Raw genomic sequence first — 26,018 nt, 5'->3', positions numbered from 1 at the left:
CATCACGTCCTGGGGGCAGGGAGGGATTCCCAAACAAGGCACCAAACAACAAACCCAGAGAAGCTGGACACGCTTTGCTCCGTCACAATAAAAAACGCTCTACGCTGGCTCTGGATACCGAACTCTGCCAGCCATGACTGGTGCGCCCCAACTCCGATCCAGCCAGGAGGGGGAGCACGGGGGGCCGCGGCACTGCAGCCTGGGAGGTCACGGGAGTCCTCTTGAGGAAACCGAGGGGCAGGGAGAGGAGGCAGAGTGCCAGAAGCCCAAGGATAGCGCCCAAGCCTCGTGACCCCACCGGCTGCCCCACGAGGGCGACGAGCCTCTGGGGGAACTGCCAGCAGCCCCGGGGCACTCAGCTGAGTTAACACACCTTCTTCTGTTTTCAGGCCCCGTGTGTGCGGCCACAGTCAGGGCCGATGGGATATTTAGAAGTATGGCGGCAGACGGCACAGAAAGCACGGCCCAGGTGTGGGCCGTCACGCTGGGTGGGGACAAGCGGTACTTAAGCTTGTCCAGTGACAGGGGCCTCACGTCTGGAAGCTGGGGCGCCTGCAGAAGCCTGACAACAGGTCTTGAAACAGGCAGAGTGGCTGAGGACAGTCCCCGAGCGCCAGGGTCACCACACACAAACCGTCCCCAGGGCTAGCAGTGAGGTCCCACAGGGACGGGGCGGTCCAGTCAGCATTCTGTCACCTCCCCGCGGCCCTGCGCCCACTCCCATACCTTCTAGGTGTTCCTGATAAGCTTCAAAAATGGCCTCAATCCCTTGCCACTTGCGCCTGGGGGGCTCGTCGTCGTCCTCCTCCCCGTCTTCGTCGTCGTCCTCCGAGGCCTGGTCCGTTTCCTGCGTGAGGGGGCCCTTCCTCCCGGTGGGGGCCTCCTGCTGCCCGTTGTGCGGGGGCACAGGGAGCCGGCTGGACGACTGCAGCTCGGGAATGTTGTAGTGGATGGACGTGTCCATTTTGTGGTTCTGCTCCGCAGACAGCACGGCCACGTTCCCTGCGGGGGGAGAACGGGCAGGTCACGGGCCCCCGCGTCCTTCGGATATCAAAGATGGCGATCCGCGGCAAGGTCGCCGAGCCACAGAGACCGCGACAGCCCTGCACTGCGTCCCAACGAGGGTGTGATCCCTGCCACGCCAAGCCCCAGGGTCCCGCAGTCCCCCCCAGTCACATCCAGCCTCAGCTGCTATTGGGACCCGCTTACGGGAGGCGTGCGCCGCCTCGAACCACGGCCCGGCGGGGCGTGTTCTAACGCGGGCACACCGCCTCCAGTGTAGACAGCAGCCTCTGCGGGCCTCTGGGACGCGCTCGGTGGACTTGTCCGAGGAAATGGGGCACCTGGGTGGCTCGGTCAGGTAAGTGACTTGACCCTGGCTCGCCGTCTGTGAGACCGGGCCTCACACTGGGCTCTGTGCTGCTCAGGACTCTCTCTCTGCCCCCTCACCCGCTCAAAGCACGTGCCCTGCTCTGCTCTCAAAATAAACTTAAAAAACAAACTCCTGAGGAAACGGCTGCACGTTACACGTCAAGAAAAGGGCCGGTGTAAAACAAAGCAGGAAACGTGGGTCCTAGGGCCCCAGGAAAGCGTCTGTGAGGGGTGTCTGGGAAGGGCACGGGGCCTTTCCCCGAGCCAGCTCGTCCAAACACGCTCTCCTTGCGAAGGAGAATTCATGACACGCATCCAGTGAAGCGCTCCCGATTCTCACTGCGAAAACGGCCATCCTTTGCCTTTGGGTATCCTGGCATCGCCGATGCCAGCGGTAACTCAGCTGGCGCCGACCCGGCACCCGACCTGAGTCCACAGACACGTCCTCTATCCAGCTCCCAGGGCTGGCAGGGACAGACATGCCTGGGCCTAATAACCCAGTTATTTTTCCTGGCTGTTGGGGCACACGCAAGTTTCTCTCAAAGTCCGTAGTTCTTAAATCCCCGGGGATTCTTTCCTAAGCAGTTTCAACCTCTGACTCCGTGAGAACCAGCTGTCGGGACCCCTGTTCTCCCACCAAATCGTCTGAGGGCAGGGAGCGTGGGGGCTCAGGTGTTACAAAACGCTCTCTGGGGCAAACACCTGCTGGGTCTAGTCATCAAAGGGCGGGGAGATTCCCGGGCGAGTCTGTGTGGCAATGGCGCAAAGTCACTGAGCTACAGAAGGACCGGATCCTATCCGTGTGGGGGAGGCCCCTCACCTGGCCTAACTGAAAGGAAGCGCTTCTGACTCAACTCAGACGGCGTCACTTGCTAACTTTTCCTGGAGGGCGGTCGGTAGACCGGGGGCACCAGCATCACCCGGGCTCCCGCCGGCACCGGAGAATTCTCGGCCCCGCCGCAGGGGCCCCGTGCGCGCCGAGCTTAAGGGGCGAGCCCCAGCTGCCGCAGTGACGCGGGAGCAGGGCCGGGCCGGGCCGGGCCGCCTCGTTACCTTTGTGCTTCTGCAGGGCCTTCTGGGTGGACTGCAGCACAGACTCGTGGAACTGATGTGCAAACTCCTCCGCCACGAAGGGCTCCCACGGCTTGCTCTTCCCGTTGATGCTGTGGGACAGCGGCACGGGAATGTCCTTGGGCGCGGGGCCCCGGATGTAATGGAGCATGCTCACGCCCTTCTTGCCCCCGGGGGCCTCGCTCAGCCTGGCCTTCTCGCCGCCGGCAGGAGCGGGCTCCTGGGGCCGCAGCTGCTCCAGTCTCCCAGGCTCCGTGGCCTTTGGGACGTCAGCCAGGGAAGCAGCGACACCCACAGGCTTCTCCGCATCCAGAGAGGTTGGCTGCGTGGCTGGTTCTTTTAGAGACAGAAAGCGAGGGAGATGTTAAGAGCGCCAAGCCAACAGGCCGACCCTGACCTCCAGAGCTTACGTTTAAGAAAGACCTAGCACAAAGGACAGAGACCCGGGGGACCGTGTAATGAAACGTCCTCGTGAGCGCGCGCGGTTGGAAGGTGGGGCTGCGTTCAGCGGCAAGTCCGTCCTTGAGAGGCGCCCCAGGAAGGCATCTGGGAAGAGAGAGAATCTGAAGGAGGAAGCAAGTGGCTACCAAGAGGTAGAAGTCACGAGGCCCAACCCGACAAGAAAGACCACGTTAGGATTTGAGAGCAGGGCCGGACCATAAAGATTTCCTGCTCCACTCGGCAGCGTAGCATGAGAGAGAGAGAGAGAGAGAGAGGAGGAGGTGTGAAAGCAGGTGTCGGAGAGGCCTGAGGGCAGAACAAGCAAGACAGAGAAGCTAAAGAGCAGCGCGAACGCAGGGCCGCCGCAGCAGGTGCTGAAACACGGGGCCTGGGGCTCCCGAGGCCCTGGCGGTGACGGCCGTGGCCTGCCCCGAACCGCCGCACACAGCCCCGCCACACAGCCCTGCGGAAGCCGGGACCCGCCCCCTGGGCTCCCGGCTCTGACTTCCCGCTCTCCTGCTCCGTCCAGAGAACAGCCTTCCCGAGCGAGAGAGACCGAGAGACACCCTTTCCAGGAGGAAAAGATTCGTGATGAAGAAGAGACCCTGAGCGGCCGCCTCTGACCTCGGGCAGCCCGTGGGACAGTCCCAGGCGGGGGCGGGAGGGGCTGTCCTTCCCGCCCTGGGCCTTACCGCTCAGGGAGATAGCAGGACTGTCCCTCGGAGAGTTCCTGAGCGGGTCCGCCACCACCACGGACAGTGCCTTCTGCTTCATGGCATGGAGCATTTCAACAAGTTTCTCTTTGTCTATGAGAAAAGCAGCCCGAGATTAACAGCACGGTCGTGGTCGTAGCACCTCCGAGAGGAGAGGGGAGCAGGCGGCCAGCCCAGGCCGTGCCCGGCAGCTGCAGGTTCTCTAAACCAGGAGCAAAGCAAGCACCAAGGGACAGGCTGTGTTTAAGGAAAGAAACCTTCGGTTTAGGGGGAGCCCAGATTCCGCTCAGCTTCTGCATCGCATTAGAGATGCATCCCAAAGATCGCTGTGTGTCCAACAGCAAAATAACGGGTTCCTATGACCTTCTGAGAGGACTTCCGAGGATGTATTCTTATTTAAAAGACAAAAAAAAAAAAACAAACAAAAAAAACAAACATAAAACCCAACACAGAAGAACCACCGCGAAGATCCACCCAGCACCCCGGAAGTCCAGGCTGCTTCGGGGCGCGTTCTCCGCGGCCCAGGACGCTTGCCATCTACTGAGACGGAACCAGAGCCGGTGACATCTGCCACTGCGAGCTCTCGTTGCAGGGGCATTTGTCCCTGCCGAAGTGGCTGCATCACCGGTGGCTCCCGCGAGGACTCAGGCCAGGCAGAAAGATGCTCTTTTACAAACAGAACTGTGGCTGTTCCCAGGGACTGGTCCTGGTGCCCACCATGTCACCGTCTCTTTAAGAGAAAGCAAGACCCCCAGTTTCCTGGTTAAGAACGAAAAGGAAATCGCCGCACGCCAACTACATGCACCGGGAAGCAGGTCCGCTTTCCTTCCGACTTCTTTTCCAGAGAGAAGTGACCGCCTGGGGTCAGCGAGGAGGGCTTGGAAGCGTGCACACGAGCTCCCCAGACAGGCCGGGTTCTCAGCTGAACCCACATCCTGGAGCTAAGTAAGCGAGCGTGTGGGGCAGACCGAGGAAACGGATACCAGAAAGTGTTCAGACCCCACCCCGCTTCTGCACTACGTTCTGGCCCAAAGAGTCGGCCCCCACACGGAGGGGTGGCCGGGAGGATCTGGAAGCGTTTTCCAGGGCAGACTGGCCGGGCGGCACAGACAGCCCCGAGCCCACTGTGGCCGGAACAAGAAGCCTCCCGTGGGCACCCGCCAAGCAGAAACGCCCACTGCGCGGGCAGGCGCGCCTCCCCCTGCACCCGGGGCTGCGGGGTTGCCCCGCCTGCCATCCCAGGTGCCAGGAGGTCTGACAAGTGACAAGAGTGGCTTGACTGCAAGTCCAGCTCGCAGCGACTTTTACATACAGAACCCCCCCACCCACCCCCAAGCCTTCCGTTCCACCCGGGACGCGACAAGAGCAAACGCGCTTTGACCAGGGCAATCTGCGTCTGGGATGGAGAGAAGTTAGATGCGGGACAGACCCCGGGGCAGGCGCGTGAGAGCCGAGCGGCTGCCTCCCTGGCGCCGGAGGGAACCGAGAGAGCCCTGGGCCCCCGTGTTCTCAGATTCCACCAAGAGCGAGGTGCGGGACATTCCCCGGGGGCCCACGGCCCCTGCCTCTCCGCAGTCTCGTGGCCGCCCGCGAGCCCCGCGCCCGGTCCTACCTTTCCTCTTCTCGGCGCTGACGTGAGTCAGGTTGAAGATCGTCAGGAACTTCTTCTTCTCCTCGAAGTTGGGGCTGTTGTTCATGTCGTCCGGGCTGTAGCGCGTGGACAGTGCGAGTCTCGGCGAAGGCGTCTGCCGCTTGTTCTGAACCGTCGGGGGTGACGGGCTTCTCTCTCTCAGCATCCGCCGCCGCTTCCTCCGCTTCTGGGTCAACAATTCCTCCTTCTGCTGTTGGGTGGTCAAGCCAAAAAGTTGCAAAAACTCTAGCTTCTAGATCGGGAAAGAAAACAAAGGAGTCTGAAAGCCCCGGCCGTGGCCTGCTTCCACCGTCCCAGGGGCCCTCCTGGAGTCCTTGAAGCCCACGTGCGGGCGAACTTGGGGCCGACGGCTCGCCGGGGGCGGGGGGGGGTCAGAGCGCAGGGGTCCCGCAGGTGTGGGGCTGACCGGGACGGTGGGAGCGAGGCCAAGGAGCAGGCACTGACGGGGGCGCCCGCAGCCCGGCCCCCGGCCCGGCCCGGCGGGGAGGGGATCCCAGATACCTCGGAGGACGTGTCCAGCTTGAGCGGCGGCTGCTCGGCCACGCAGCGGAGGTGGGCCCTGACCTCGTCCTCATCGCTCTCGTCGTACGAGTCGTCCAGGTCGTAGTAGTACCCTGGCAGCGAGAACGGCCCCGTTCAGCCGGGCCGGGAGCCTCAGGGCTCGGGCGGACGCACACGCGGGGCGTCTCTGGGACGTGTGTGCAGACGCGCCCCCTCAGCCCAAGCCCTGCCGGCCCCTCTGCGCACCCCACGACCCAGACTCCTTTTACCCCAGCTGTAAACGCGCATTAACCCCTAGTCCTAGGACTTCGAGGCAGGGGGGAGGGAGGGGGGCAGTGGGAAATGCAGGAGGCAGGTGTCAGGCTTCCCTCGGATCCCAAGTGACCAGGCTGAGGCGGCCTGAGCAGATCCCTCTGCAGGGACATTTGTCACACAGGCCTGGGGCTGTGTCCTCGGCAACCCAAGGTCACTCGTGCGCATCCAGTCCCTCCTGCCATCTGGGTCCACTACTCAGGAGGGGACAGGCACACTCAAGTCCCCACCGAAGGCTCAGGGCACGCACATGTGGAGAGCAGCACCCCTGCACCCCGGGGCACCCCCTCGTCCTCCCTCACAAGGCAAGTGGCGGAGGGAAATACTTCTTGGGCCCTGAGCCTAGCCTAGCCCAACAAGCCGGGAAAACTTGGCCTTGGCCCCAGCTTCTGGCTAAGAGGCTGAGTTCAACAGGACTGGTGGTTTCCAGCAGGAGAAAAGACATTGTTCTGGAGCAGCCCCTGACGCCTCCTGGGCAGACAGGGTGTGCAGGTCAGGGGGGGGGGGGGGACAGCCGCTCTCACCCCGGGCCTGCTGGCCGAATCCCGACCCCTGCGGGAGGAGGAGGGGGCCAGACCTCCTCTGCCGACAGCCTCCTCCCCCTGTTATGCCGGGCGATTAATATTTAAAACCGTCTCGTCAGCCTCGGTTCCTCACTTATGAAACGCGTGTCTGTGGAACCGTCTCCCACTTGGCTTTTTCGGGACGGTCTGCGCCATAACAGCGCCGGCAGGGCCCCCGGTCTGTCTCGCGAGCAGCGGGAAGCGGGAAGCGGGGTGCGGGGTGGCGGGCGCCCCCGGTCCCGGGGGGTCAGGGCCCCCAGGGACACCCCACCTTTCTCCTGGGCTTCTCGCCGCCTGCGCTCCTCCAGGTCCAGCTTGCTGACCAGCTTCCGGCGCTGCTGCAGGAACTCGTCGTAGATGTAGGCGGGGTCGGGGCCCCGGGGGGCCGCGGGCCGGTAGGGCGAGCCTGGCTTCAGGGGCCCGGGGAGCTCCCCGAAGGGCGCCGGCTGGGAGAGGGGGGCCCGCTGCTGGCCCAGGAGGGTCTGCGTGGACTTCTCGAGCTCAGCCAGGAAAGGCGCGGGCCCGTGGGCGAAGGCCTGGTGCTCCAGGCTTCCCGCCTCCCGTGGGGGCGGCTGGTACTTGTCCAGGGGGGCGGCCTCTCGCTTCCGGGGCCCCTCCTCGGCCTTCTCCGCGCAGTAGACCCGCTCCACCTTCACCAGGGGGACGGCCGCCTGGCGGCTGGGCTCGAACGGGGCGGGGTGGCTGTGCAGGGGGTGGCTCTCGGGGGCCCGCCGCGTCTCCAGGGTGCTGTCCATCAGGGACACGGGGTTCCAGAGGCCCGTGGGCACAGAGTGGTGCTGGGGCTTGGGCGAGATGAGGGGCGGGGGCCCGCCAAAGTGCTGCGGGGGGTCTCGGCTGCCCGGCTCCTGACGGTTCGGTCCAGGCCTGGGGAGCGAGCGGAGCAGGCCGTGAGTCGTGGCAGCGGTCACCTCCAGGCTACCCACCCGGGGGCGAGAGGCGGCTCGGGGTGGCCCGGATGGGAACTCCCCCGAGAGCCCCTTCCAAGCCACCGGGCAGGCTACCCGCCTGTGGGTTCCACTTGCCATCCACACAGCTAAGGCAGGTTCGGGCGGACCTGCTTCTGAGAGGACGCAGAGGCTCAAAATTAGACACTGCTTGCTGACCGCACACAGACCCTCTCAGGCCAGACCTGCTTCCTCTCCTGTGTCCTACCCGTGACCTAGCTTATTCTGTTCTGCCGCTTCCCGAAACTCTGTGAGGAGAGGCCCCCGTCTTTGTTTTCCACGGGCAGACCCGTCACGGAGAGGACGACAAGGTTCCCACGCCCCGCCACGCCACGGGCGTGGTCTTGTTAGCGGCACCCACCCCCAGACGTGCCACTCTCCTCTCGCAGGTGCCTGCCCAGCCCAGTGGGGAGGGGGAGGCCGGCTTTGGGGGAGACCCTCACAGCTAGTACGGGTCTGCGCTGTCGCTCAACCCCAGGGCTCCCCAGCAGCAAGGGCGGCAACCCCTCAGGGCCCCAGAGCAGGAGCCACACCCAACGGGGCTTCAGGGAGCCCAGCCACCGGCCGGGGCGTCGCGCCCCTCACGCTCAGGCGGGGTGGGACCTGGAAGGGGCCTTCCACCTGCTAAGACGCTCTGCCACTGTCCTAGCAGGGCCCTGGGGCTCAGGCCAAGGAGGGGGGACATTTCACCACAGCCACCACGTGACTCCCAAACACCGGCTGGGAGAAAACCCCAAGGCCGCAGCACCTGGGATGGGCAGAGGACAAGAGAGAACCGTATCGAGAAGCCGTGTGTCCTTAAGTAAGCAAGCCAAGGAAAACCTGTCAGTGGGATAATATTTCATGCCCCAGAGCCAAACACTGAATGGTTTTCTAACTCAAAACACAAGGGCCAGTCAGCTGTCAAGTTCACGCCGCTGTAAGGCCAAGCGAGCTGGGACCACGGAGGCCAGGAGGCCTGCTAGGTCCAGAGGCGGAGGGAGGCTCACGGCAGCAGCGGGGCTGGGATCCTGGGGCCTCGGGCAGAGGAAGACCCCTGTGGGAGCCAGAACACCCAGGTTTTATCAGGAGGTGTCGAGGGGCGCTGGCTGCTCTCCAGGCCCCGGGTGCGAGGGGGCTCAGAGACCTGGCCTCTGTGGGGCCTCAGAGAAGCAGAGGTGGGACCCTCGCTGCAGGCTGTCGGCTGCGGGGACACTCAGCCGGGGCGGAGGGCCCAGCTACCACGTACCCCCAGTCACACCAGCCCAGCCGAGCGAAAGAGGGAAGGAGCACGTGGACGTTCCAAGAGCCCCCGACCCAGACAGCATCCCAGACGCCGAGAGCCAGAAAACATTCCACGGACCTCCCCACCCGGCCTCCTTTGTGCACAACTGAGAAAACGGGCGTCTAGTATCCCGCATCCCTGAGACGTGGCCCGGGCCTCTCCCCCAACTCTGGCCGATGAGGGGGACGGAGGGTGGGACAGGAGACACTAGGTGACAGCCAGACCGACAGGTGGGGGGCCTCAGGGCACAGCTGTGAGGGTAAGAAGGGGCCCAGCTCACAAGGCAAGACTTGTCCCCAGCTGTGGGGACCCAGGGACGGCCTCCCGGGGAATCCGGGGCTGGCAAGTGGCTATTATTACAACGGCAATGGACTTGATTTCTTATTGAAATAAAAATTAAACGCAGTCCCCGTTGTTCTCATTAAAAAACGTTTGGGCTTGAAAGCAGAGAAAGATGGAAAGAATGGGTATAATCGTCAATTAAAGCTTCTCATGCACCCCCCCCCCCCCCCCCCCGCCACAGGTGCCACGACCATCCCTGCAGGGACACAGCCGGGCTCTGCGGGAAGGCCCTGGCTCCGGCCGGCGCCGTTTCTCGGGGACAGGCCCCTCCGAGCGCCTCCTTTCCCTGCTCGGAGGCTCAACCTCCTCACGGGCTGAGAGCAGGGACGAGCGGAAGCACTCGGGAGGCCGGGCGAACGGCAGCGTGCGGACCCCCCCCCCCCTCCCTCCTGGGGGCCCCACCTGGCGCTGTCGGGCCTGTGCTCCGCCTCCGCGGGCGCCGGGGGCCGGCCCATGTCCAAGTGCTGCTCCAGCACCTGCTGCCGGAACTCGGACACCTGGGACTGCCGGTCCTCCTTCTCCTGCCGCAGCCTCCGCTGCCGCGCCAGCCACTTCTCCTCCTCGTTGGTGCGCTGGATCAGCAGGGCCGTGGCCGCGCTGCTGCCCGGCAGCGAGAAGATGCTGTGGTTGGAGAGGAGGCTGGGCACGCTGTGGTGGGGGGCGGGCGTCGGGTGCAAGGGGTGCTGCACGGGCTTCGGGGCTTGCAGACCTGCCTCCTTCAGCTTCTCTGTGGGGGGGACAGGCCGTCAGGGCGGGACCGCGGCGCCCCGGGCCCAGCCCGACCGAGCCTCCCCTGCTCTCCTCCCGCCCTTCCAGGAAGACACCCCCCCCCCCCCACCCGGACACTCGGTGGCGGGCGCTGCTCTCGGGCGGCCCCGCCAGGTGCCGGACTGAGCAGGCAGGCGCCGGCTCACGAGAGCGGACCGAATTCTCCAGAGTCACGCGAGCCCGCCCGTCGTGCACAAGCCCTTGTAAAAGTCCCATCGCGTGTACTCGCAACGAAACAAAGTAGGTTAAAAAAAAGAAAAGCCTCAAAACTCATCCGCCACCTCCCAACGCTTTCGCCGCGCTTCGCTGCCAGGCGCGCGTCCCCGGCACCAGGGCGCGTCCCTTCCCCGCTCGCGCCCTGCTCAGCGGCCACCTCGAGGCTGTGGCCTGGGGAGGGCCACGCGGTGAGGCCGGCAGCTGCCCGCCGCGGTACCTGGGCGCGTGGGGGTCAGCTGCTCCGAGGGCTTGGCCCGCTCCTCCGCGGCGTGGCTCCGCAGCCCGTGCAGCTCGGCCACGGGCAGGAAGGCCGGCTCCAGCGCCTTGGCCGCCAGCAGCTCCTTCTCGCGGGCCTGCTGCTCCCGCTGGCGCTCCTTCTCCCGCTCCCGTTCCAGCTCCTTCTCGCGCTCGCGCTCCTTCTCGCGCTCGCGCTCCTTCTCGCGCTCGCGGTCGGCTTCCCGCTCCCGCTCGCGCCTCAGCTCCTCGTCCAGCTGTAGCCTGCGGGGCAAACGGGAACGGCTGGTGACGGCCCGCGCGGACCCAGAGGGGACCGGACACGGGCCCCCAGCGACAACTCCCAGGAGCGGGACCCCGGCAGCCCGACCTGCACAGCGGGAGCAGGTGCACGGGGCCCCGCTCTCGTTGACCCCCGAGGGACTGAGGGCTCTGGGCCGCGGGCCGCGCGCCAGCCCCCCCAAGCCTCACCGGGCGCTCGCGCCAGGAGGCGGGCGGTGGACCGCAGAGCCGCCGGGCACCCGCCACCGCCCCCACCTTGCGGGCGAGGAGACCGCGGACACGGGCGCTGGCCCAGCCGCTCCGTCGGGGCGGCAAGCGCGGGGGCCGCCCCAGCCCGGCACGCGGCTTACCTCTCGGCACTGAGGCTGGACATCCGCTCCGAGTGCAGCGCCGCCAGGGACGAGTGGGAGAGCTCGGGGGGGTAGCGGACCCCGGACAGGTGGAGATGCATAGCCGATGGGTGCAGCGGGGGCAGGGAGCCGGGCGTGGGGATGGGGTAGAAGGGGGACCGTAGGGCTGACAAGCAGTAGGAGTCGTCCATCCTGTGCAGGGAAGACAGGGCCGAGTGAGAAGCAAAGGCAAAGCAAATAAACCCCGGCCCCGTCAGCAGGTGCGCCCCGGGGCATGTGGTGCCGTGAGCGCGGGGGACAGGGCGGGAGGGACCCGGGCCTACAAAGGCCCCGCAGACAGAGGCCGTGGCCGCGGCCAGCCCCAAAGCCCCCGCCCGAAGGGCCGCTGGGCAACAGCAGCTCGAGGTCCGAGGCCCCACACGAGCAGCAGCCCGCCCCCATAACCCGCCGGGTCGGGATTCGCGAAGCCCCTACACAGAGCAGAGACGCGGGGCACACTCCCCCTGGGGCTTCTCCGTCACACGGCAAAGGGTCCCTCGTCTAAGCGAGGCCGTGTGCTGGGCCGCCAGTGAAACAGCCAGCAAGAGGGGAACTGGCGGCACAGGGGGCAGGGGGCAGGGTTCCCGCCACGGGCCAGCAGCCAACTTGGAAGGTTCGGGGGCGGCTCGAGACGCAGAGCGCGGCCCCAGGACGTGAGGCCACGTGGGGGGACGGCCCCGGAGGACTCACTGGGGCGTCTCACCTGAAGGCTGGGTGGGGGAAGGGGTGCGGGGCCAGGTAGCTGGGGTGATAGTAGGCGGCGGCCGCGGCGGCCGGGTCCAGGCCCAGGGGAGGCAGGGAGGTCATGCGGAGGTCCTCGGTGGTGTGGTAGGGCCGGAAGCTCCTCAGGTAGTCCTCGGTCACGGTGCTCGGGGGCACCACGTGGTGCACAGGCCGCTGCAGGCTGCGGGGGCGGGGACGGGGACGGGTGGATGAGGGAAGGACGGCGGAGAAGCAGGCAGCTACTGCTGGCTCCTGGGGCCTGCGTGGCCCTCGCCGTTCGGCAGCGGCCACGGGCTTGCCACCCACGGCCGGGAGGCACCCTGGGGCCCCCGGGATCCAGACCCCAGGCGCACGTGCCCCCTGCACCCCCTGCTCCCCCAGCCCCCGATCCGCACTTACTTGAGCGGTGGGAAGCGCGAGTCTTGCACCACGGAGCTGGGGGAGATGCCGAAAGGGTAGGGGGTGCTGAGCAGGTGGGAGGGGATGGCGGGGCCCCCCGCCTTCTCCTGGGGCAGCGGGGGCTCCACGATGAGGCGCTCCCGACCGCCGCCGCCGCCCCGAGAGCTGGCGTCCTGCTGGAGGACAGAGAGCAGGAGTCAGGCAGGGGCGCGGGGCCAGGTTTCGGCACCCGCTCTGAGGTGCGCCTTCCTGGAGGGTCTCTACCCAAACGCGCGCTGCACGGACGCGGCGGCACGGTGACAAGAGAGGGCACGGACTGTGATGCCGGGCTCTCCCCTGGGCATCAGGTCTGGCCGTGCCCATCAGCAGACCGAAAACCAGGGCCGGGAGAAAGCAGGCGGGGCTCAGGGGGGTCGAGCGCAGGCCGGTCAACCCGCAAACCACGGTGTTCCCGCCGTGCCACGAAACACCAGGCACCCCTAAAACGACAGGGAGCCACGGCCCTTTGACGGTCTCCAGGAGCTGGCAGGCTGAGGGACGCGTCCAGGAGTGGACCGCCGGGCATCTGGAGGCCGAGCCCCGTGCCGAGAAGATGCTCCCGCTCCCCAGACCCTCCCCCACGCCCGAGGCCCTCCGGCTCGGTTGGGGGGTGTGAGCAGCGGAGCCCCAAGTTCATCTCCGCGGCCGTGCCCTCTGACCCCAGCAGCCACCTCAGGCCCGCACGCGAGGTGGGGCAGGAGCGGACGGCGGGGGCCAGGCAAGGAGACCCCGGCCGTCAGGCACGTCTACCCGGCAGGCCGGTGCCAGGCCGCCGCGCCCTCCCCGGTCTTCCAGAAGACACATCAGTGATAATTAATTGAAGGAGACAGGCCGCTGATTGGAATTTTTAATGAGCGGCAACATCTGTTCCTTCCCACACGCTGGCACGGCCCCTCCGCTCACGGCGGGGTCCTTGCAGGTTCGCGAATTCCGACTCGCCCTTCCCCGAAGGGGGGGGGAGGGGGGGCGGTTCACATGGCAGGTGTCGAGGCGGGGGGGGACACACGCACCCACACCCACATCCGAGGTCCGAGCGAGCAGCCCAGAACTCCCAGCCCCCGATTTTCCAGAGACTTCTATACAAGGGCCCACACCTATGTGGACAGCAGGGTGGGCTCCCCCCACAGCCTTATTGAAGACGGCTCCTGTCCAGTTCTGGAGACCCCGGATGAGACCCATAACGGCCCCGTGCCTCAGTTTCCCCTTCTGTCAAGCGTCCCAATCGCAGCGCCAGCTCCTAGCGTGACAGGGACGGACGGGCAGAAACGGAGGCGAGGAGGGTGAAGCGGCAGCCGGTCGCCCGCCCACACCAGCGTCTCAGGGGCCTTTGCCAGGTCAGGGCTTGCCGGGTCCGCCCACACGCCCACCACCTGGTGCGGGGCAGGCTTGCACGAGCCCCTACACCCACCTGCTGCCACGCTCTGGCCTCACGGGGGCCACTGTGGGCCGGAGGAGGCCCTGTGCCCGTGGTCTGGGATGGACTGAACAGGGGGTGCCCAGCACTGAAGGGGACTCCAGGCACCCTGGACGCTGCCCTCAGGCTGGCCAGGACAACCCCCGCCCCCCTGGGCCAGAGCAGGACAGAGGTGGCAGCCGGGGGTGGGGGGGGGGGGGGGGCTGGGCCATCCACCCAGGACCACAGAATCCTCGGAGGGGGTCCTGGACCCTAGAACATCTGGGGAGAAGCTCCAGGCGGCTCTCCCCAAACCAGGCCGTCACCCGCCTCCACGTGCGTCAGCCACCGCTCGCGGAATCAACGGCAGAGGCAAGTGCCCCCGGGGCGGCCCCTGCCACGCAGGAGGGGCCCCGAGCGCACCGGCCCCGGCCGCCCCTTCTCCCCCTCAGCGGGACAAAGCCCTGCTTGCAGGCGGCCGGGCCAGATGGCACCTTCCCGGCGGCAGAGGACAAACAAGGCGCTGGAGAGCCTGGGGGAGGGGCTGGCGGGCGAGCAGGGGGTGCGACGGGCCGGACCCACGCGCCTTCCGTCTGGCTGGAGCCCAGCCACGCTTGCGACAGGCACCTGGGAACGGGGGCGGCCCCCTGGGGGCGCGCAGGGGCTGCCCCGGGGTCCAGGGAGCAGCCCCCAACCGGGGCCAGGCCACCGCGGGGCACCCCAGGAGCGCGCCGGGCTCCCACCGCCGCCCTGGCAGACAGACGAGCGGCAGGGAGCATCTGGGGGCGGCTTTTGTTTCAGGGCTGCGGCCACAGGCACAGCCGCGGAGGTGAAAGGGCCGCAAGGGGGTGGGCGGGAGGGAGGAAAATCCTTCTCTGGTGATTAGAGAGAGGGCTCCAGGCAGACAGGCCCGACATGCTCTGTTAGCCCGAAAATAGACCATTTTTCATTTCAGCTGTCCTCCGCAGCTCCCACTACCTGGGAAACAGGGCCCTGGCGACCCCGGTGACAGGCCCAGGGCCCCGCCCCCACGCCTCCCCACCTTGCGGGATCCCCCCCCCCACTCCTGTGCCACCACTTGGGGAAGCGGCTCCCCTCCCCGCCTCCCCTCCCCAGAAGGATTACATTCTCCACTGAGCCTTTGTGAGAAGCTGATGAGCCATACATCATCTGCTAATGCAGTTCCCTTCCCACCGCCCTCCCTGGTGGCATCAGTGTTTCATTAAGCGCCGTGGTGGTAAATGGCCAGAGCAGATCCATCACGGCCCTTTCTCTGGGGCTACTAAACGTTCCTGAGGCAGTCAGGACCCTCCGCGGGGTGCCAGGGCACAGGTGCTGGAGGAGGGGAAGACAGCAGGCGTCCCATGGCGGCTGTCACCAGCCAGTGCTGAGCCAGGGACAGGGCAGGATCCGGAAACGACCCGGGGCCGAGGGAGTCCGGGAGAGGCAAGGAGGGGCGACGAGTCAGGGTCCGAGTCGGGTGGCGGGGACCCTGAGGTCAAGGTGGATCGCCAGGCGGCTGACAGCGAGAGGCAAAGAGTCCCCCCTCCGGAGGCAGAAGGTCCCAGGGAAGACCCGACCCTCCCTCGAACCAGGCCCAGGGGCAGCTCAGGGGTCTCCAAACCCCTCTGGCTGGAAATCTGCCCGCCAGGCCCCACCTGGTCTCTCCCGCTCTCAAACTGCACAGAGGGCTAAGCAATGGCCACCTCGGACTCGGGGCCAAGCCAGGGCCACACCCAGGAGGGTCCTCACCCCTGCCCGAGGGTCACCCCCACCCCGTCTGTGGACACAGGCTGGCTACCTCCCACCCCCAGGGCAGAGGAAAGACAGATCTACTATCTACTGGATGACCAGGGCGTAGGGGCGGGGGGAGGCTGGTGCCCAAGTGACTCCCCTCTTCCACTTTTCTTGTGGTTTAGCTGGTATTTTTTTTTTATGTTTATTTTTGAGAGAGAGAGAGGGAGAGAGAGACAGACAGAGTACGAGCAGGGGAGGGGCAGAGAGAGAGAGGGAGACACAGAATCTGAAGCAGGCTCCAGGCTCAGAGCTGTCAGCACAGAGCCCGACGTGGGGCTCGAACCCACGAACCGTGAGATCATGACCAGAGCCCAAGTCGGTCGCTTAACTCATTAGCATTTCTCAGTACTACCACCCCTCTGGGGACTCAGCAGAAAAGCCCAGAAGTATCCTCTCACCCCTGCTCCGCCCCCCCGCCTCGGTTAGGGGTACCCGGGTGCAGGTGGGGGGTCAGCCGAGGCAGGAACAAAGGAACCCTCCCAGGCCTCCCGCACTGGCAGGACACCATGGCAACAGCCACACCCAGGGGAAGCCCAAGTGCGGGGCCTTCAGAGGCCAGGACGGAAACAGGAAAGCGGGACACACGAGAACACCCAGCGCCCTTTCCCCACTTCCGTCCCGTGTTCGAGCGGCAGGTGTTCAGAACAGCTACCCTGTGTCACCTTTGCCACCTCTGAAGCACCTCACGCGGGGCTCACGCGGGGCTCCGGACTGAGCCGTGTCCCCCTCAACTTCTCACGGTGGAGTGCCAACCCTGGGAGCGTGCTGGAGACGGGGCCTCGGAGGAGGTAACTAAAGGTGAGGTCATTCGGGCGGGCCCCGATCCCCCAGGACCGGTGTCGTCAGAGAAAGCAGACCGGGCCCCGCATGAGAAGACGGCGTCTACAGGCCAGAGAGAGAGGCCTCGGGAGGAAGCCCGTGCCGGGGTCTCAGACCCCCAGCCTCGGGGGACACAAAGAATAAACCTGTCGTGGGAGCCCCTGGAGGGGTGCTCGGTGCTGGCGGCCTGACTGAAGCCCGGGGATTCTCTTCCAACACCCGGCCCTCCGAGCGGGTGTCCCGTCGTCCTGCCCCGCACGGGAGTCGGGCTCACGAGAGCGAGTCAGTGCGCGCGGCCGCGATCCCGAGACGGGCACCCCCCTTCCCGGCAGCTGTGCCCCCCCCCCCCGCCCCCGGCCGCCCCCCGGCTCACCTGTCGGTTCTCACTCCTCCAGACGCCATTGACGGTCTTGGTCGGGGCGATGGTCACCACGGGGGGTGTGCTGGGCACACTGTGGCCCCCAGGGGGGACGATGACGGGGCCCATGGGCACGCGCTTGGGCGTGCTGGCGGGAGAGCTGTGGTTGGTGGCCGGTGAGGACACGGGGGACGACTCGCTGCTCAGCGAAGACCCTGCGGGAGAAGGACGCGGGAGGCTGAGCGGGGGCCACGCCCACGGAGGGCTCCGGCCGTCCCCAGCCCCACGCAGCCTGTGGACAGGCAGGGAACCTGCTTCCCCGGCCACCTCGGGCCGCGCCGCACTCCCTCTCTGGCTTCGCGGCCCAGCGCCCCTCACCCAAGCCCCAGCCCGAGGCCAGGGTAGGCAGGAAGGGCCGCCCCCTCGGACGCTGACGGAGACATGGGCCCCGACACGAGAGACGTGTCCCATCGCAGCTCGGGGCCACGAGCCCACGTCCCACATCACACAGGCAGGATGTGCGCCGTCGGGGGCTGCCGCTGGCTGGGTGGGACCCGGTCAGCACAGCAGCCGGACCGGACCCCCCCCCCCTCCACGAGGCCAGAGCCAGAACGCGCCCCCCCCCCCAGCTCATAACAGGCCCCGAGCCCTCCGCCTGCAGGTTGAGGGGCTGCAGGAAAAGGCAGGGCACGCAGGATGCCCGAGCGGCCAGCAAAGGAACGGTCACAGAGCTGGATGGGCCGGGCATGAGGCAGGGACACAGAGAGGCGGCCGAGGAACACTTACTTTTTCGTTTCTCAACTATCAACTGCAGCCTATTCTCAAATTTTAAAAACGGAGACCTAATTGGCCATTTAAAGTGCAGAGGCTGGTGGCTTCTAGCACATTCACTGGGTTGTGCAATGCTACCTGACTCCAGATCGCTTCTGTCCCCCAGAAGGAATGCTGTACCCCAACATCACACCCAGCGGAGGTCCCCCCGGAGGTGGGATGGGGTGGGCAGAGTCAGGAAGCAGGGGACCCGGGGTTTCTAGAGGGCATGGGGGGTGGGGTGGGCAGGGCCCGGGGGGAAAGCATTCCGGGGTCCCCAGGGAGAAAGCTCGGGTGCAAGGCCAAGCTGGCCGGCTGCTCCCCGGGGAGGGGCGGCCAGGACGGGGAGCGTATGAGCTGGGCAGTAACTGTGTTCAAGTGCGTCCTGCTCCCGGGTCCCCACCTCCAGCAGGCACCAGCCTTGACCTCCCTGTGACTCAGGCACGTCCCGGCCCTGGGGCCTCCGGCAGTGTCGGGGGCGGGGGGGGGGGGTCCCCGAGATCCCCACCCAGGCTCAACAGAGTCTGTCGCACAAACACACACACACCCTGCACCCCGAGGAGGAGGGAGACCCCCATCACGTGCCCACACGATGCCAGTGGTCCCCACCCCCATCACAGACGGCCGACACGGACCCCGGGCAGACCCCACAGCATCTGAAAGCACAAACCGCAGCTGGGGCTGCCTGGGACGCCCTCGCGCCGGGCGGGCAAGGGGCACACGCTCGCCTGTGGCCACGGGGGGTGGGATGCGGGGGCCCAGGCGGCCACGTGCTCCACCAGCCGGGACGCGGACAATCACGCGCGGCCCGGGGACGCCCCGTCTTGCTCGCGGACTCAAAGGGCAAACGCTGACCCTTCTGAAGGGCTCAGATGGCCCATTCTGTCCGCAAGCGCCCCACGCGGATCGGGGGAGAGAAGGAGCAGCGTCAGCAGAGACAACCCCTTGCGGAAAGAGAATCCCGTCTGTTCGCAGGCGTCCTCCTGGATTTCGCGCCAGACGTGCCTCGTTCCCGGGGCCGAGGGACCCTCGTCTCCACACCGTCTCAAGCGGCCGCGCTCACGTTACCAAATGGAACCTTTGTGTCGAGGGGGAGGCAGGGCAGCCTCCGGCTCGCGGGCGCAGACAGCCGCGCGGCTGCCAGGGCGGCACCGTGGGGCCATCTCTCCTCTCTGCCCCAGAGGCCCTGGGAACGTGGCCCCGCGTGGCCTCAGCAGCCAGGAAGCAGAGCGGCCGGACATCAAGGCCCCAGCGACATCAAGACAGAGCCTTGCCCTAAGCAAGGTGCTTCCATCCAGGACTCCTCCACGTGACTCCCGAGGCTTGTGCACAGCATGGGCAACTGTACAAAGCAGCCCCGCGGGGAGACACCCAGCCCCAACCCCACAGGCCAAGCCCCAGAGCGGCCCAGCAGCTCGTTCTGCTAGCAGTATTGGTAACAACACCGAGGCCGGGAGCCCCGCGCTCCCAGATCCCACCTGTCAGGGCCTGGCCACGTGGGCAGGAAGGAGCTGCCCGAGGGCTGCTGGCCCTGAACTGCGACCCCAAGTCCCCTCCCAGATGAAGCAGCAACCACAGCCCACACCCCAAGAATGCTGCAACCCCCAGTCGGCCAGGCCAGGCCCAGCTAGCTGAGTCAGACGTCATGACCGCCGGGGGAGAGCCAATATCACACGCTGGCCACCCTCCCTTCCCAGTGGGGACAGCTTCTGGGGCTTTAGGACAAGCTACTGTCTGGTCAAGTTGGTGACCCCCCCACCCCCTGCTACGAAGCCGGTTTCAGGACCGCTGAGGGCGCAGGTGGGGTGTGTCACAGGCTAATCCGGCCAGCCCTGTGAGAGGAGCTCCCGGCTGGAAAGTTTTCCCGGCTGGAAACCCCCTGAGGTTCCGGAATGGCTCTCGTGGACCCTCACCCAGGTTCGTGCAACTGTGGAAAACTGGGCACATCTCTCTCAGGCCGCCAGCTCTCTCCCTGGCCTGGCACTCCCCCCTCTTCAGGGGTACGCACCCAGCAAAGCACCCGCCCCCCAGCCCTCCATGGGGACCTCCTCCGACGCCCGCCTGCACGTGGCCACGAGGACACAGAGTTGCTATCAGGTCGAGTGCCCGGGGCGGGGGTGGGGGGGGAGGACAGGAAGCAGCCCCAACCCTCAGCCACGCGACAGCAGGGGCTTTTTCCTGACCTGTGGGGTCACTCCCGATACCTGTCCTGCTGGATACTCAGTCTGTGCACGTTTCTGTAGGTTATTTAGATTTTTAACTTTCGTTTATTTTTTAAAGTTCATTTATTTATTTAGAGACAGAAGAGTATACAAGAGCAGGGGGCAGGCAGAGAGGGAGGGAAGGGGGCGGGGGGGGGGAGAGAGAGAGAGAGAGAGAGAGAGAGAGAGAGATAGAGAAAGGCAGGGAGGGAGGGAAGGAGAGAAAGAGAGAGACAGAATCCCAAGCAGGCTCTGTACCCGATGCAGGACTCGATCTCACAGACTGGGAGATCAGGACCCGAGCGGAAATCACGAGTCAGATGCTCCGACCGACTGAGCCCCCCAGGTGCCCCTGGCGTCGTAATGGTTTTACTGACCTAATTCCCGCAGCACAGAAACCGTCCCCCATCCCCATCTCAAGGGCACAATTCCTCAGTCCTCGGCGTATTCATAGCTGTGCAGCCATCACCCCAAACAGGAACCCTGTACCCTTTAGACCCCGGCCCCCAATCCGTCTGGTCTCCAAGGACGTCCCTACTCGGGGCGGTTCCCACAAACAGAATCACATGGTGTGGACCCTTCCGCGTTGGCCTTTCACTCAGCCGGCGGTTTTTTCCAGTTTGTCCACACTGCAGCCGTGAGTCAGGGCTCCGTGCCTTCCTCCGGCTGACTCCTGCTTTACCCTATGCGGAAACCCCTTTCATCTGCGTGTGCCCACCTCTGGGCTCTGTGAGGCTGCTGTGTCTCCTGCTCTCGCAGCTCATCTCCCGCTCAGCTCGTGGGGGCAGAGAGGGTGGACGTTTGTGCTCTGGACCCAAAACAGGAAGGAAAACACACACACACACACACACACACACACACACACACACACACACACACACGCCAGGAGGACCTGCGGTCACGGCAGGGGGAGCCTGGAGGAAAAGCTGGGGTCAAAGGCAGATGGGGCTCTGGTGGGGGGGCCTCGCACCCCGCCCTGCAAGCGCCAGGCTCTGGGCCGCAGGTCGCAGGGGCCCTCCTCCCTCAGACCACCCTCCTGGCCTCCGAGCCCCCCCTCTGAAGGGGCCCAGCCATTAGCTCGCCTCCCTGGATTAACCTCATTCCTAATCACCAAGGGGGGAGGGGCGGGGGAGCTCGGGGGCGCAGGTGCACTTGGACCGGGAGGCCACCGACAATTAGCAGCCTAATCCCCTGGGGGGAGGGGGGAGGGCGGCGGGCGTCCCTCGCCAGCCGGAACAGGCGATCGATCCCTGGCCACGCACCCACAATTAGCGAGCGGCCGCCCCGACCCCGCTTCGCGCTGCGACGGGAGGCCGTGACCGCCCTAATTAGCTGGAGGCGCGCGGCGGGAGCCGGTCCACGGGCGCGTGCGGCTGAGGGATGACGGGAGGCGGCGCTCGCCGTCACCTCGGCCGCCGGACTTGGAGGATGAGCGCCGAGGCCGCGGGGCACGTGTAATTAACAGCTGAGACCCCAGACTCAGGAGGGGAGGGTGGTGGGGGGGGAGGCCTGGCAACGAAACCACGGCGTCACGACGGCCGCTGGCTCTCCCAGACGCGCGCTGAGCCCGCCACGAACGTGCCCACCACCCGCTGGACGTCCAGGACCACCGCCCGCCCCGACTGCAGGGCACGGAGGGCAAGGCGGGCTCCCGGCGACAGGGGCGAGACGAGAGGCTGGTCTCCTGAAAAAGAGGGCCGCTGGGACGCCCTCCGTCCCGGTAGTCGGGCCACCCGAGCTCGGCGGGGTTGCGCCCAGGTCCAACCAGTACAGGCGCTGACCCGGGACCCGTGGCCACGACAACCGGGGGGTGGGGGGGTGGGGGGGGGCACAGGCATCGAGGGCCCTGCGTGTCCCTGGCTCGCCAGGGCCCTCCTCTCCCTCCCGGAGTCTGTTCTGTCCCGGGTCAACCCCGGGTGGTCCCCAGGCAGACCGCAGGGCATGTGACCGGAGCTCTGGGGCTGCCCTCTGCCCTCCCCGTACTCGGCCACCACTGTTTCCAACCAGGACTCGGGGACCCAGGCCTGGCGGGCGCGCACCATTTGGATCCAGAAAGGAGACTGGCCATCAGTACGCCCCCCTTGCTTGCAAGGCCGAGGGGCCGTGGGAAGCCTCCCAGCCGGCGGGGTGTCAGGTGGACGGAACCCGGACGGTCCCAGAGTCCGTCTCCCCAGAACGTGTCCGACAGAACAGAACGGTGGCCCCGTGCCCTTTGCAATCGAAGTGTGTAGGTTCCAGGGGCCAAACACCACAGGGAGCACCTGGCTGCCCCTGCCCAGCCGGGGTCAACGGCTCCCACGACCGGTGGGTTTGGGGAGAGGTGCCCCGGGAGAGTCAGGGGGCAGCCGTATCCCTGCTTCCGGGCCCGGGGCTCTCCCCACCCGCACCTCCACAGTGCAGGACACTGTCCCGCCACACGGCCACCGGCATGTTCCTGGGCCCTATCTACCATCAGGGGATGGTCAGGGAAACCCAGAGCAGCAAAGGCCGGGTGTGGGTCTTTCTCATGAAACGCGTTTCCGGGGGCTCATTATTTGCCAGTGGGCAGGCGAGGGCGGCGGGCTCCTCCGTTTGCCGACAACGCTGTCGGGGTAGGGCACACGGAGGGCAGGGGGCTCCGGAGAGGTGGCCGGTGACCAGGGAGGTCAGTGTTGTAGCACCACAGCCGGGGGAGGCCCGCTGCACCACTGGCCACCCCCCTCCCTGGCCTCACCCTCCTCCAGCCCCGACCTCCCTTGCCCACCTGCCTCCAGAATCCCCAGGGCCCAGCAGACAGAAGTCTCCCTGCACGGCGAGCTGACACCTGTGCCTGGAGACAGATGGGGCGGCAGATCCCGCGGGGAAACGCCACCCCGGGGAGCCTTGCCAACGCACGGCTGACACACACGTGGCCAGCGTGTTCGGCGGGATCTTCTCTTTGCCGATCTGTTCTGCCGTTTTCTTTGAAACAGGATTTCAGGTGTCAGAGGAAGCCCCGCCCTCACTCTAGGGGGCCACTGGTGGGCGGGGCAGAGTCCTGCCTCGGGCCTCAACGAGGGCCCTGGGGCTCGGGGACAGGACCTCGGTGGGTTCCAGCAGCCCGAGGCCTGCAGACCCAGAGACGAGATGCGGCAGACAGCCAAGGAATGGGGTGGAAGGAAGCTTCTGGACAGCGGCACCCGCGTTTGGGGCCCTGGACCTGAAGAGTTAGAAACTCAAGTCTGTTGCCCGCCACCTGTGCTCCCGGCCGACGCCAGCTCGGTCACCCGACGGAGCCCAGGGCGGCCACCGAGCCCATCCCGCTCCCTCTGCCTCACCAGGGCCCCCAAAGCCGCCCGAGGAGACCCCGCCCGGCACAGCCGGGTCCTGGGGCCACAGCACGGGCTGCCCACAGAAACCTGGCCTCGACAGGGGCGTGGGTGTGGGGCAGCCGGAAGGTGGAAAGGGTGGGCCGGGCACGCAGGGACAAGCAGCGAGTCCGAGTGAGGCCCGGCCCGATGCGTTCCCGGGGCGGGCGGGGCGCCACACAGCCCCAGGCGACTTGCGCTTCGTGCCAAGCGGCGGAGGATGCGTCGTGGAGCCCGCCTGCTGCAGCGTGGACGCGAGCAGATTGCCACTCAGCTTGTCAGAGCCGCGGCCTCTGCTTCCTCGTGCAGGGACTGGGGCTCCCGGGCTCCCCTCTGCAGGGGGCAGAGGGGAAGGGTCAGGGCCTCTGGGAGCACCCCCACCCCCACCCGGAAGCAAGGCGGCTCCTAGGGCAGGCGAGCAGGTGTCAGACTCCAGGGGGAGTTTCCTGACTGACGGGCACGGACTCACGCCCTCACACAGTCACTCAACAAGCATCTCTGGGCGCACAGGGCCACTGGGGAGCCTGAGAAGCCCTGTGAGGCAGGCCCGAAAGAAGGGTGGGACACTCTGGGGGTTAGAGGTCCTGACCCGCCCCAGGTCGGTGGGGTCTTGGGTTTCCTAGGTTGGGGCTCATTCAAGGCTCAAACTTGGGCTTCAGATGCCTGTGGAGGAGGGGGGACCGTCTCTGTCCAGAAGAGGCCCTGGTGGGGGGACAGGCAGGGAGGAGGTAGCCAGGCCAAGGCAGGCCTAGTAGCTTCCAGATGACACAGTGGGTCGAGTGACCCGGGAAGACGTCCTTTTTGCCACCAGAAGATCAGGAGAAGGACCCACGTGACGCCTCAGCTCAGTGGGGCCGCACTCTGGCCGGTCTCGGAGAGAGGGTCCCGCGGGCACAGCTGCGACCAACTGGGGTCAGACCCAAAGAGTAGCCAGTGTGGGCTCAGTCACTCCCTGTGCTGGGCGCCCCTTTGTCCCAAAGAGTAAAGACGAGGGACCGGGAGAGACAGCAGCCACCCTGAGCGCCCCGACAAAGCATGTGACGTGGGGGCAGATGGGCAGGTGCCGTGGCAACTGACCCTCAGAGGGGAGGGGCGGGGTCACTCCCAGAGTCCAGTCCAATTCAGCGACCCGGGGCGGGGCCAGAGGAGTGGGCAGGGGAGGAGTGGTGGGGGTGGGGGTGGGGGTGGGGATGGTCAGGGGTAGGGGATGATGGCCATGGTGGTCCCCACTTGGCACACAGTTGCTATGCCGGCCGCTGGTATGTTCTCCCTGAATCAAAATCTAGGAGGATGACACCTGAGAAAACACAGGCTCAGAGAGGTAAAGTGAGGTGCCCAGGTCACCCAGCAAGGACATGAGCCAGAGGGTCAGGCGGGTCCAGGCCCTGGGCCGCGCCCACAGCCCTTTCAGGAGCAGCGGGCATCTCTGTCCTACGCGGCCCCCACCCCCGGGGCGGCCTGGCTGCAGGAAAGGCGGCATCGTGAGCCCCGGGACAGATGAAACACCCCTCCGAGGGGCTGATTTCTCTCTTCTGTCCCCTCTCAGGGTACAGCCAGCCACACAGCACTCGGAACACTTCCTCTGAATTGAACGTTTGAACTGCACCCTCGGGACACGTGTGAAAAGACATTAGCCCAAGAAACGAAGCGGCGAGCTTGGGCCAAGGCTCGAAATAAGGGGACGCTTCACGGCGAGGGAGCGGGGGGCGGGACAGAGGGCCAAAGGGGAGCGGGAGACGCGCCAGGCTGCGTGTGGCTGGCACCGTGGGCCTGGCGGCTGGGGTGGGGGCGCTGGAACCACACGTTCCCGGGCACGGGGCGGGTGGGGGGGGATACCTGCAGAGACAGGAGCCCCGGGGAGAGGGGCTGGAGGCCGTGATGTCCACGGACTGGGGACCAAATCCCCCTCTGCTGCTCTGGACGAGGGACCAGCCCAGCCCAGCCCTGCCCTGCCCACAGCCACGCAGACGGAGAACAGAGGCCAGAGCAGGCCGAGAACACAGCGGGCGACCGGCCGGTGCACGGCCCACACTAACACACGCCGCCGCCTCGATGAAGGGGGGGACGGCCGCGCACGCCCAGTGACAGGTGGGTGGTGCCGGCCAGCCGCAAGGTCGTTCAGCCGTGAAAAGGAACGAGGTCCTGGCACGCCGCGCGGGGACGGCCCTGGCACATCAGGCGGAGCGCGGGAAGCCGGTCGCTGGCGCTGTGCGCCCCCCACCCCGGCCAGGGGAGGGGGCAGGGCCCGCTGCCGGGTTAAGTGCTGCTTTAGGGGCAGCGGTGTGGCCTGGGATTAGCACCCAAGGCTGCACGACTCCGAATGCACTAAAAACCAGGGGAGGGGACTCTTACGCCACCGAACGAGTTACAACTTGGAAATCTAAGAAACGTCCTGACCCTTCCCCGACCGCCAAGCCCCCAGCGGCTCTCTGGTTCCAGAGGGAAAGGTAGGGCCAGCTGGCTCTCCCCTTGCGCCCCCACTGCACCCGGGCTTCTGGAAGCCGACAGTCCACGCGACCCGCGGCCCCCCGCCTCAGGCACAGACTGCCGAGTGCCCCCTGCACCTATGAGGTGGGCCTAGGAGCGAGGGAGCGTCCCCCCGGGCTTGCAGCCCTCACTCCGGCTCTCCAAGCCCACCTCGACAGGCCTACACAGCAGCCGCAGCAGCATGGGGGACAGGGCGCGTGCTCGCCAGCTGGGTGCCCGGGCGCCTGACTTGACCTCCCCGAGCCTCAGCTTTGCCGTCTGCACGACGGGCAACTCTGGGCTGTGAGCCGCTTCTGCCGGTGGAGACGTCACGGCTGGGGTGACTCAGTGAGACCCGGGGCGTGGCCCAGCACCTCCTCGTTTGTCAAACCGTGGCCCGACTGGGGGGATCAGGTAAAGAACCGAAAACCGAGCTCCCTGACAGGGCTTTGCTCACGGCCCCCAGGAAGCCTGCCGTGCTCAGGATACAGCGTGATGAGGGCCCGGCGCCCACGCGGTGGGACCCGAGCGCGGGGCATCCCGGGGTTCAAACACCGCTCCACGGTCCACGGATGCTGAGCCTCCCAAACCCGAGCCCTCACAT

At 66.5% G+C, this 26,018-nt stretch overlaps 1 protein-coding gene across 7 annotated transcripts in view; it reads right to left on the bottom strand.

The window, feature by feature from the left end:
• GSE1 (Gse1 coiled-coil protein) overlaps positions 1-26,018 on the bottom strand; it is a 394,460-nt gene that overhangs the window by 5,832 nt on the left and 362,610 nt on the right. For 2 of the 7 annotated variants that reach the window (XM_058709030.1, XM_058709033.1), the window contains 12 exons: positions 16,627-16,826; positions 12,206-12,381; positions 11,787-11,987; positions 11,045-11,236; positions 10,396-10,676; positions 9,597-9,921; positions 6,895-7,508; positions 5,749-5,861; positions 5,209-5,479; positions 3,576-3,689; positions 2,425-2,778; positions 727-1,002 (listed from right to left, as the gene is read on the bottom strand). In XM_058709030.1, coding sequence (XP_058565013.1) covers positions 727-1,002; positions 2,425-2,778; positions 3,576-3,689; positions 5,209-5,479; positions 5,749-5,861; positions 6,895-7,508; positions 9,597-9,921; positions 10,396-10,676; positions 11,045-11,236; positions 11,787-11,987; positions 12,206-12,381; positions 16,627-16,826 — 3,117 coding nt within the window. Of the gene's footprint in view, positions 1-726; positions 1,003-2,424; positions 2,779-3,575; positions 3,690-5,208; positions 5,480-5,748; positions 5,862-6,894; positions 7,509-9,596; positions 9,922-10,395; positions 10,677-11,044; positions 11,237-11,786; positions 11,988-12,205; positions 12,382-16,626; positions 16,827-20,340; positions 20,431-26,018 lie in introns of all 7 variants that reach the window. The other 5 variants (XM_058709028.1, XM_058709026.1, XM_058709027.1 and 2 more) reach the window with 5 other exon arrangements.

Source organism: Neofelis nebulosa, chromosome 17, assembly GCF_028018385.1.
Source record: "Neofelis nebulosa isolate mNeoNeb1 chromosome 17, mNeoNeb1.pri, whole genome shotgun sequence".
Lineage (NCBI taxonomy): Eukaryota > Metazoa > Chordata > Mammalia > Carnivora > Felidae > Neofelis > Neofelis nebulosa.
The sequence above is the reverse complement of the archived record's forward strand: the minus strand, read 5'-3'. Positions and strand labels throughout refer to the sequence as shown.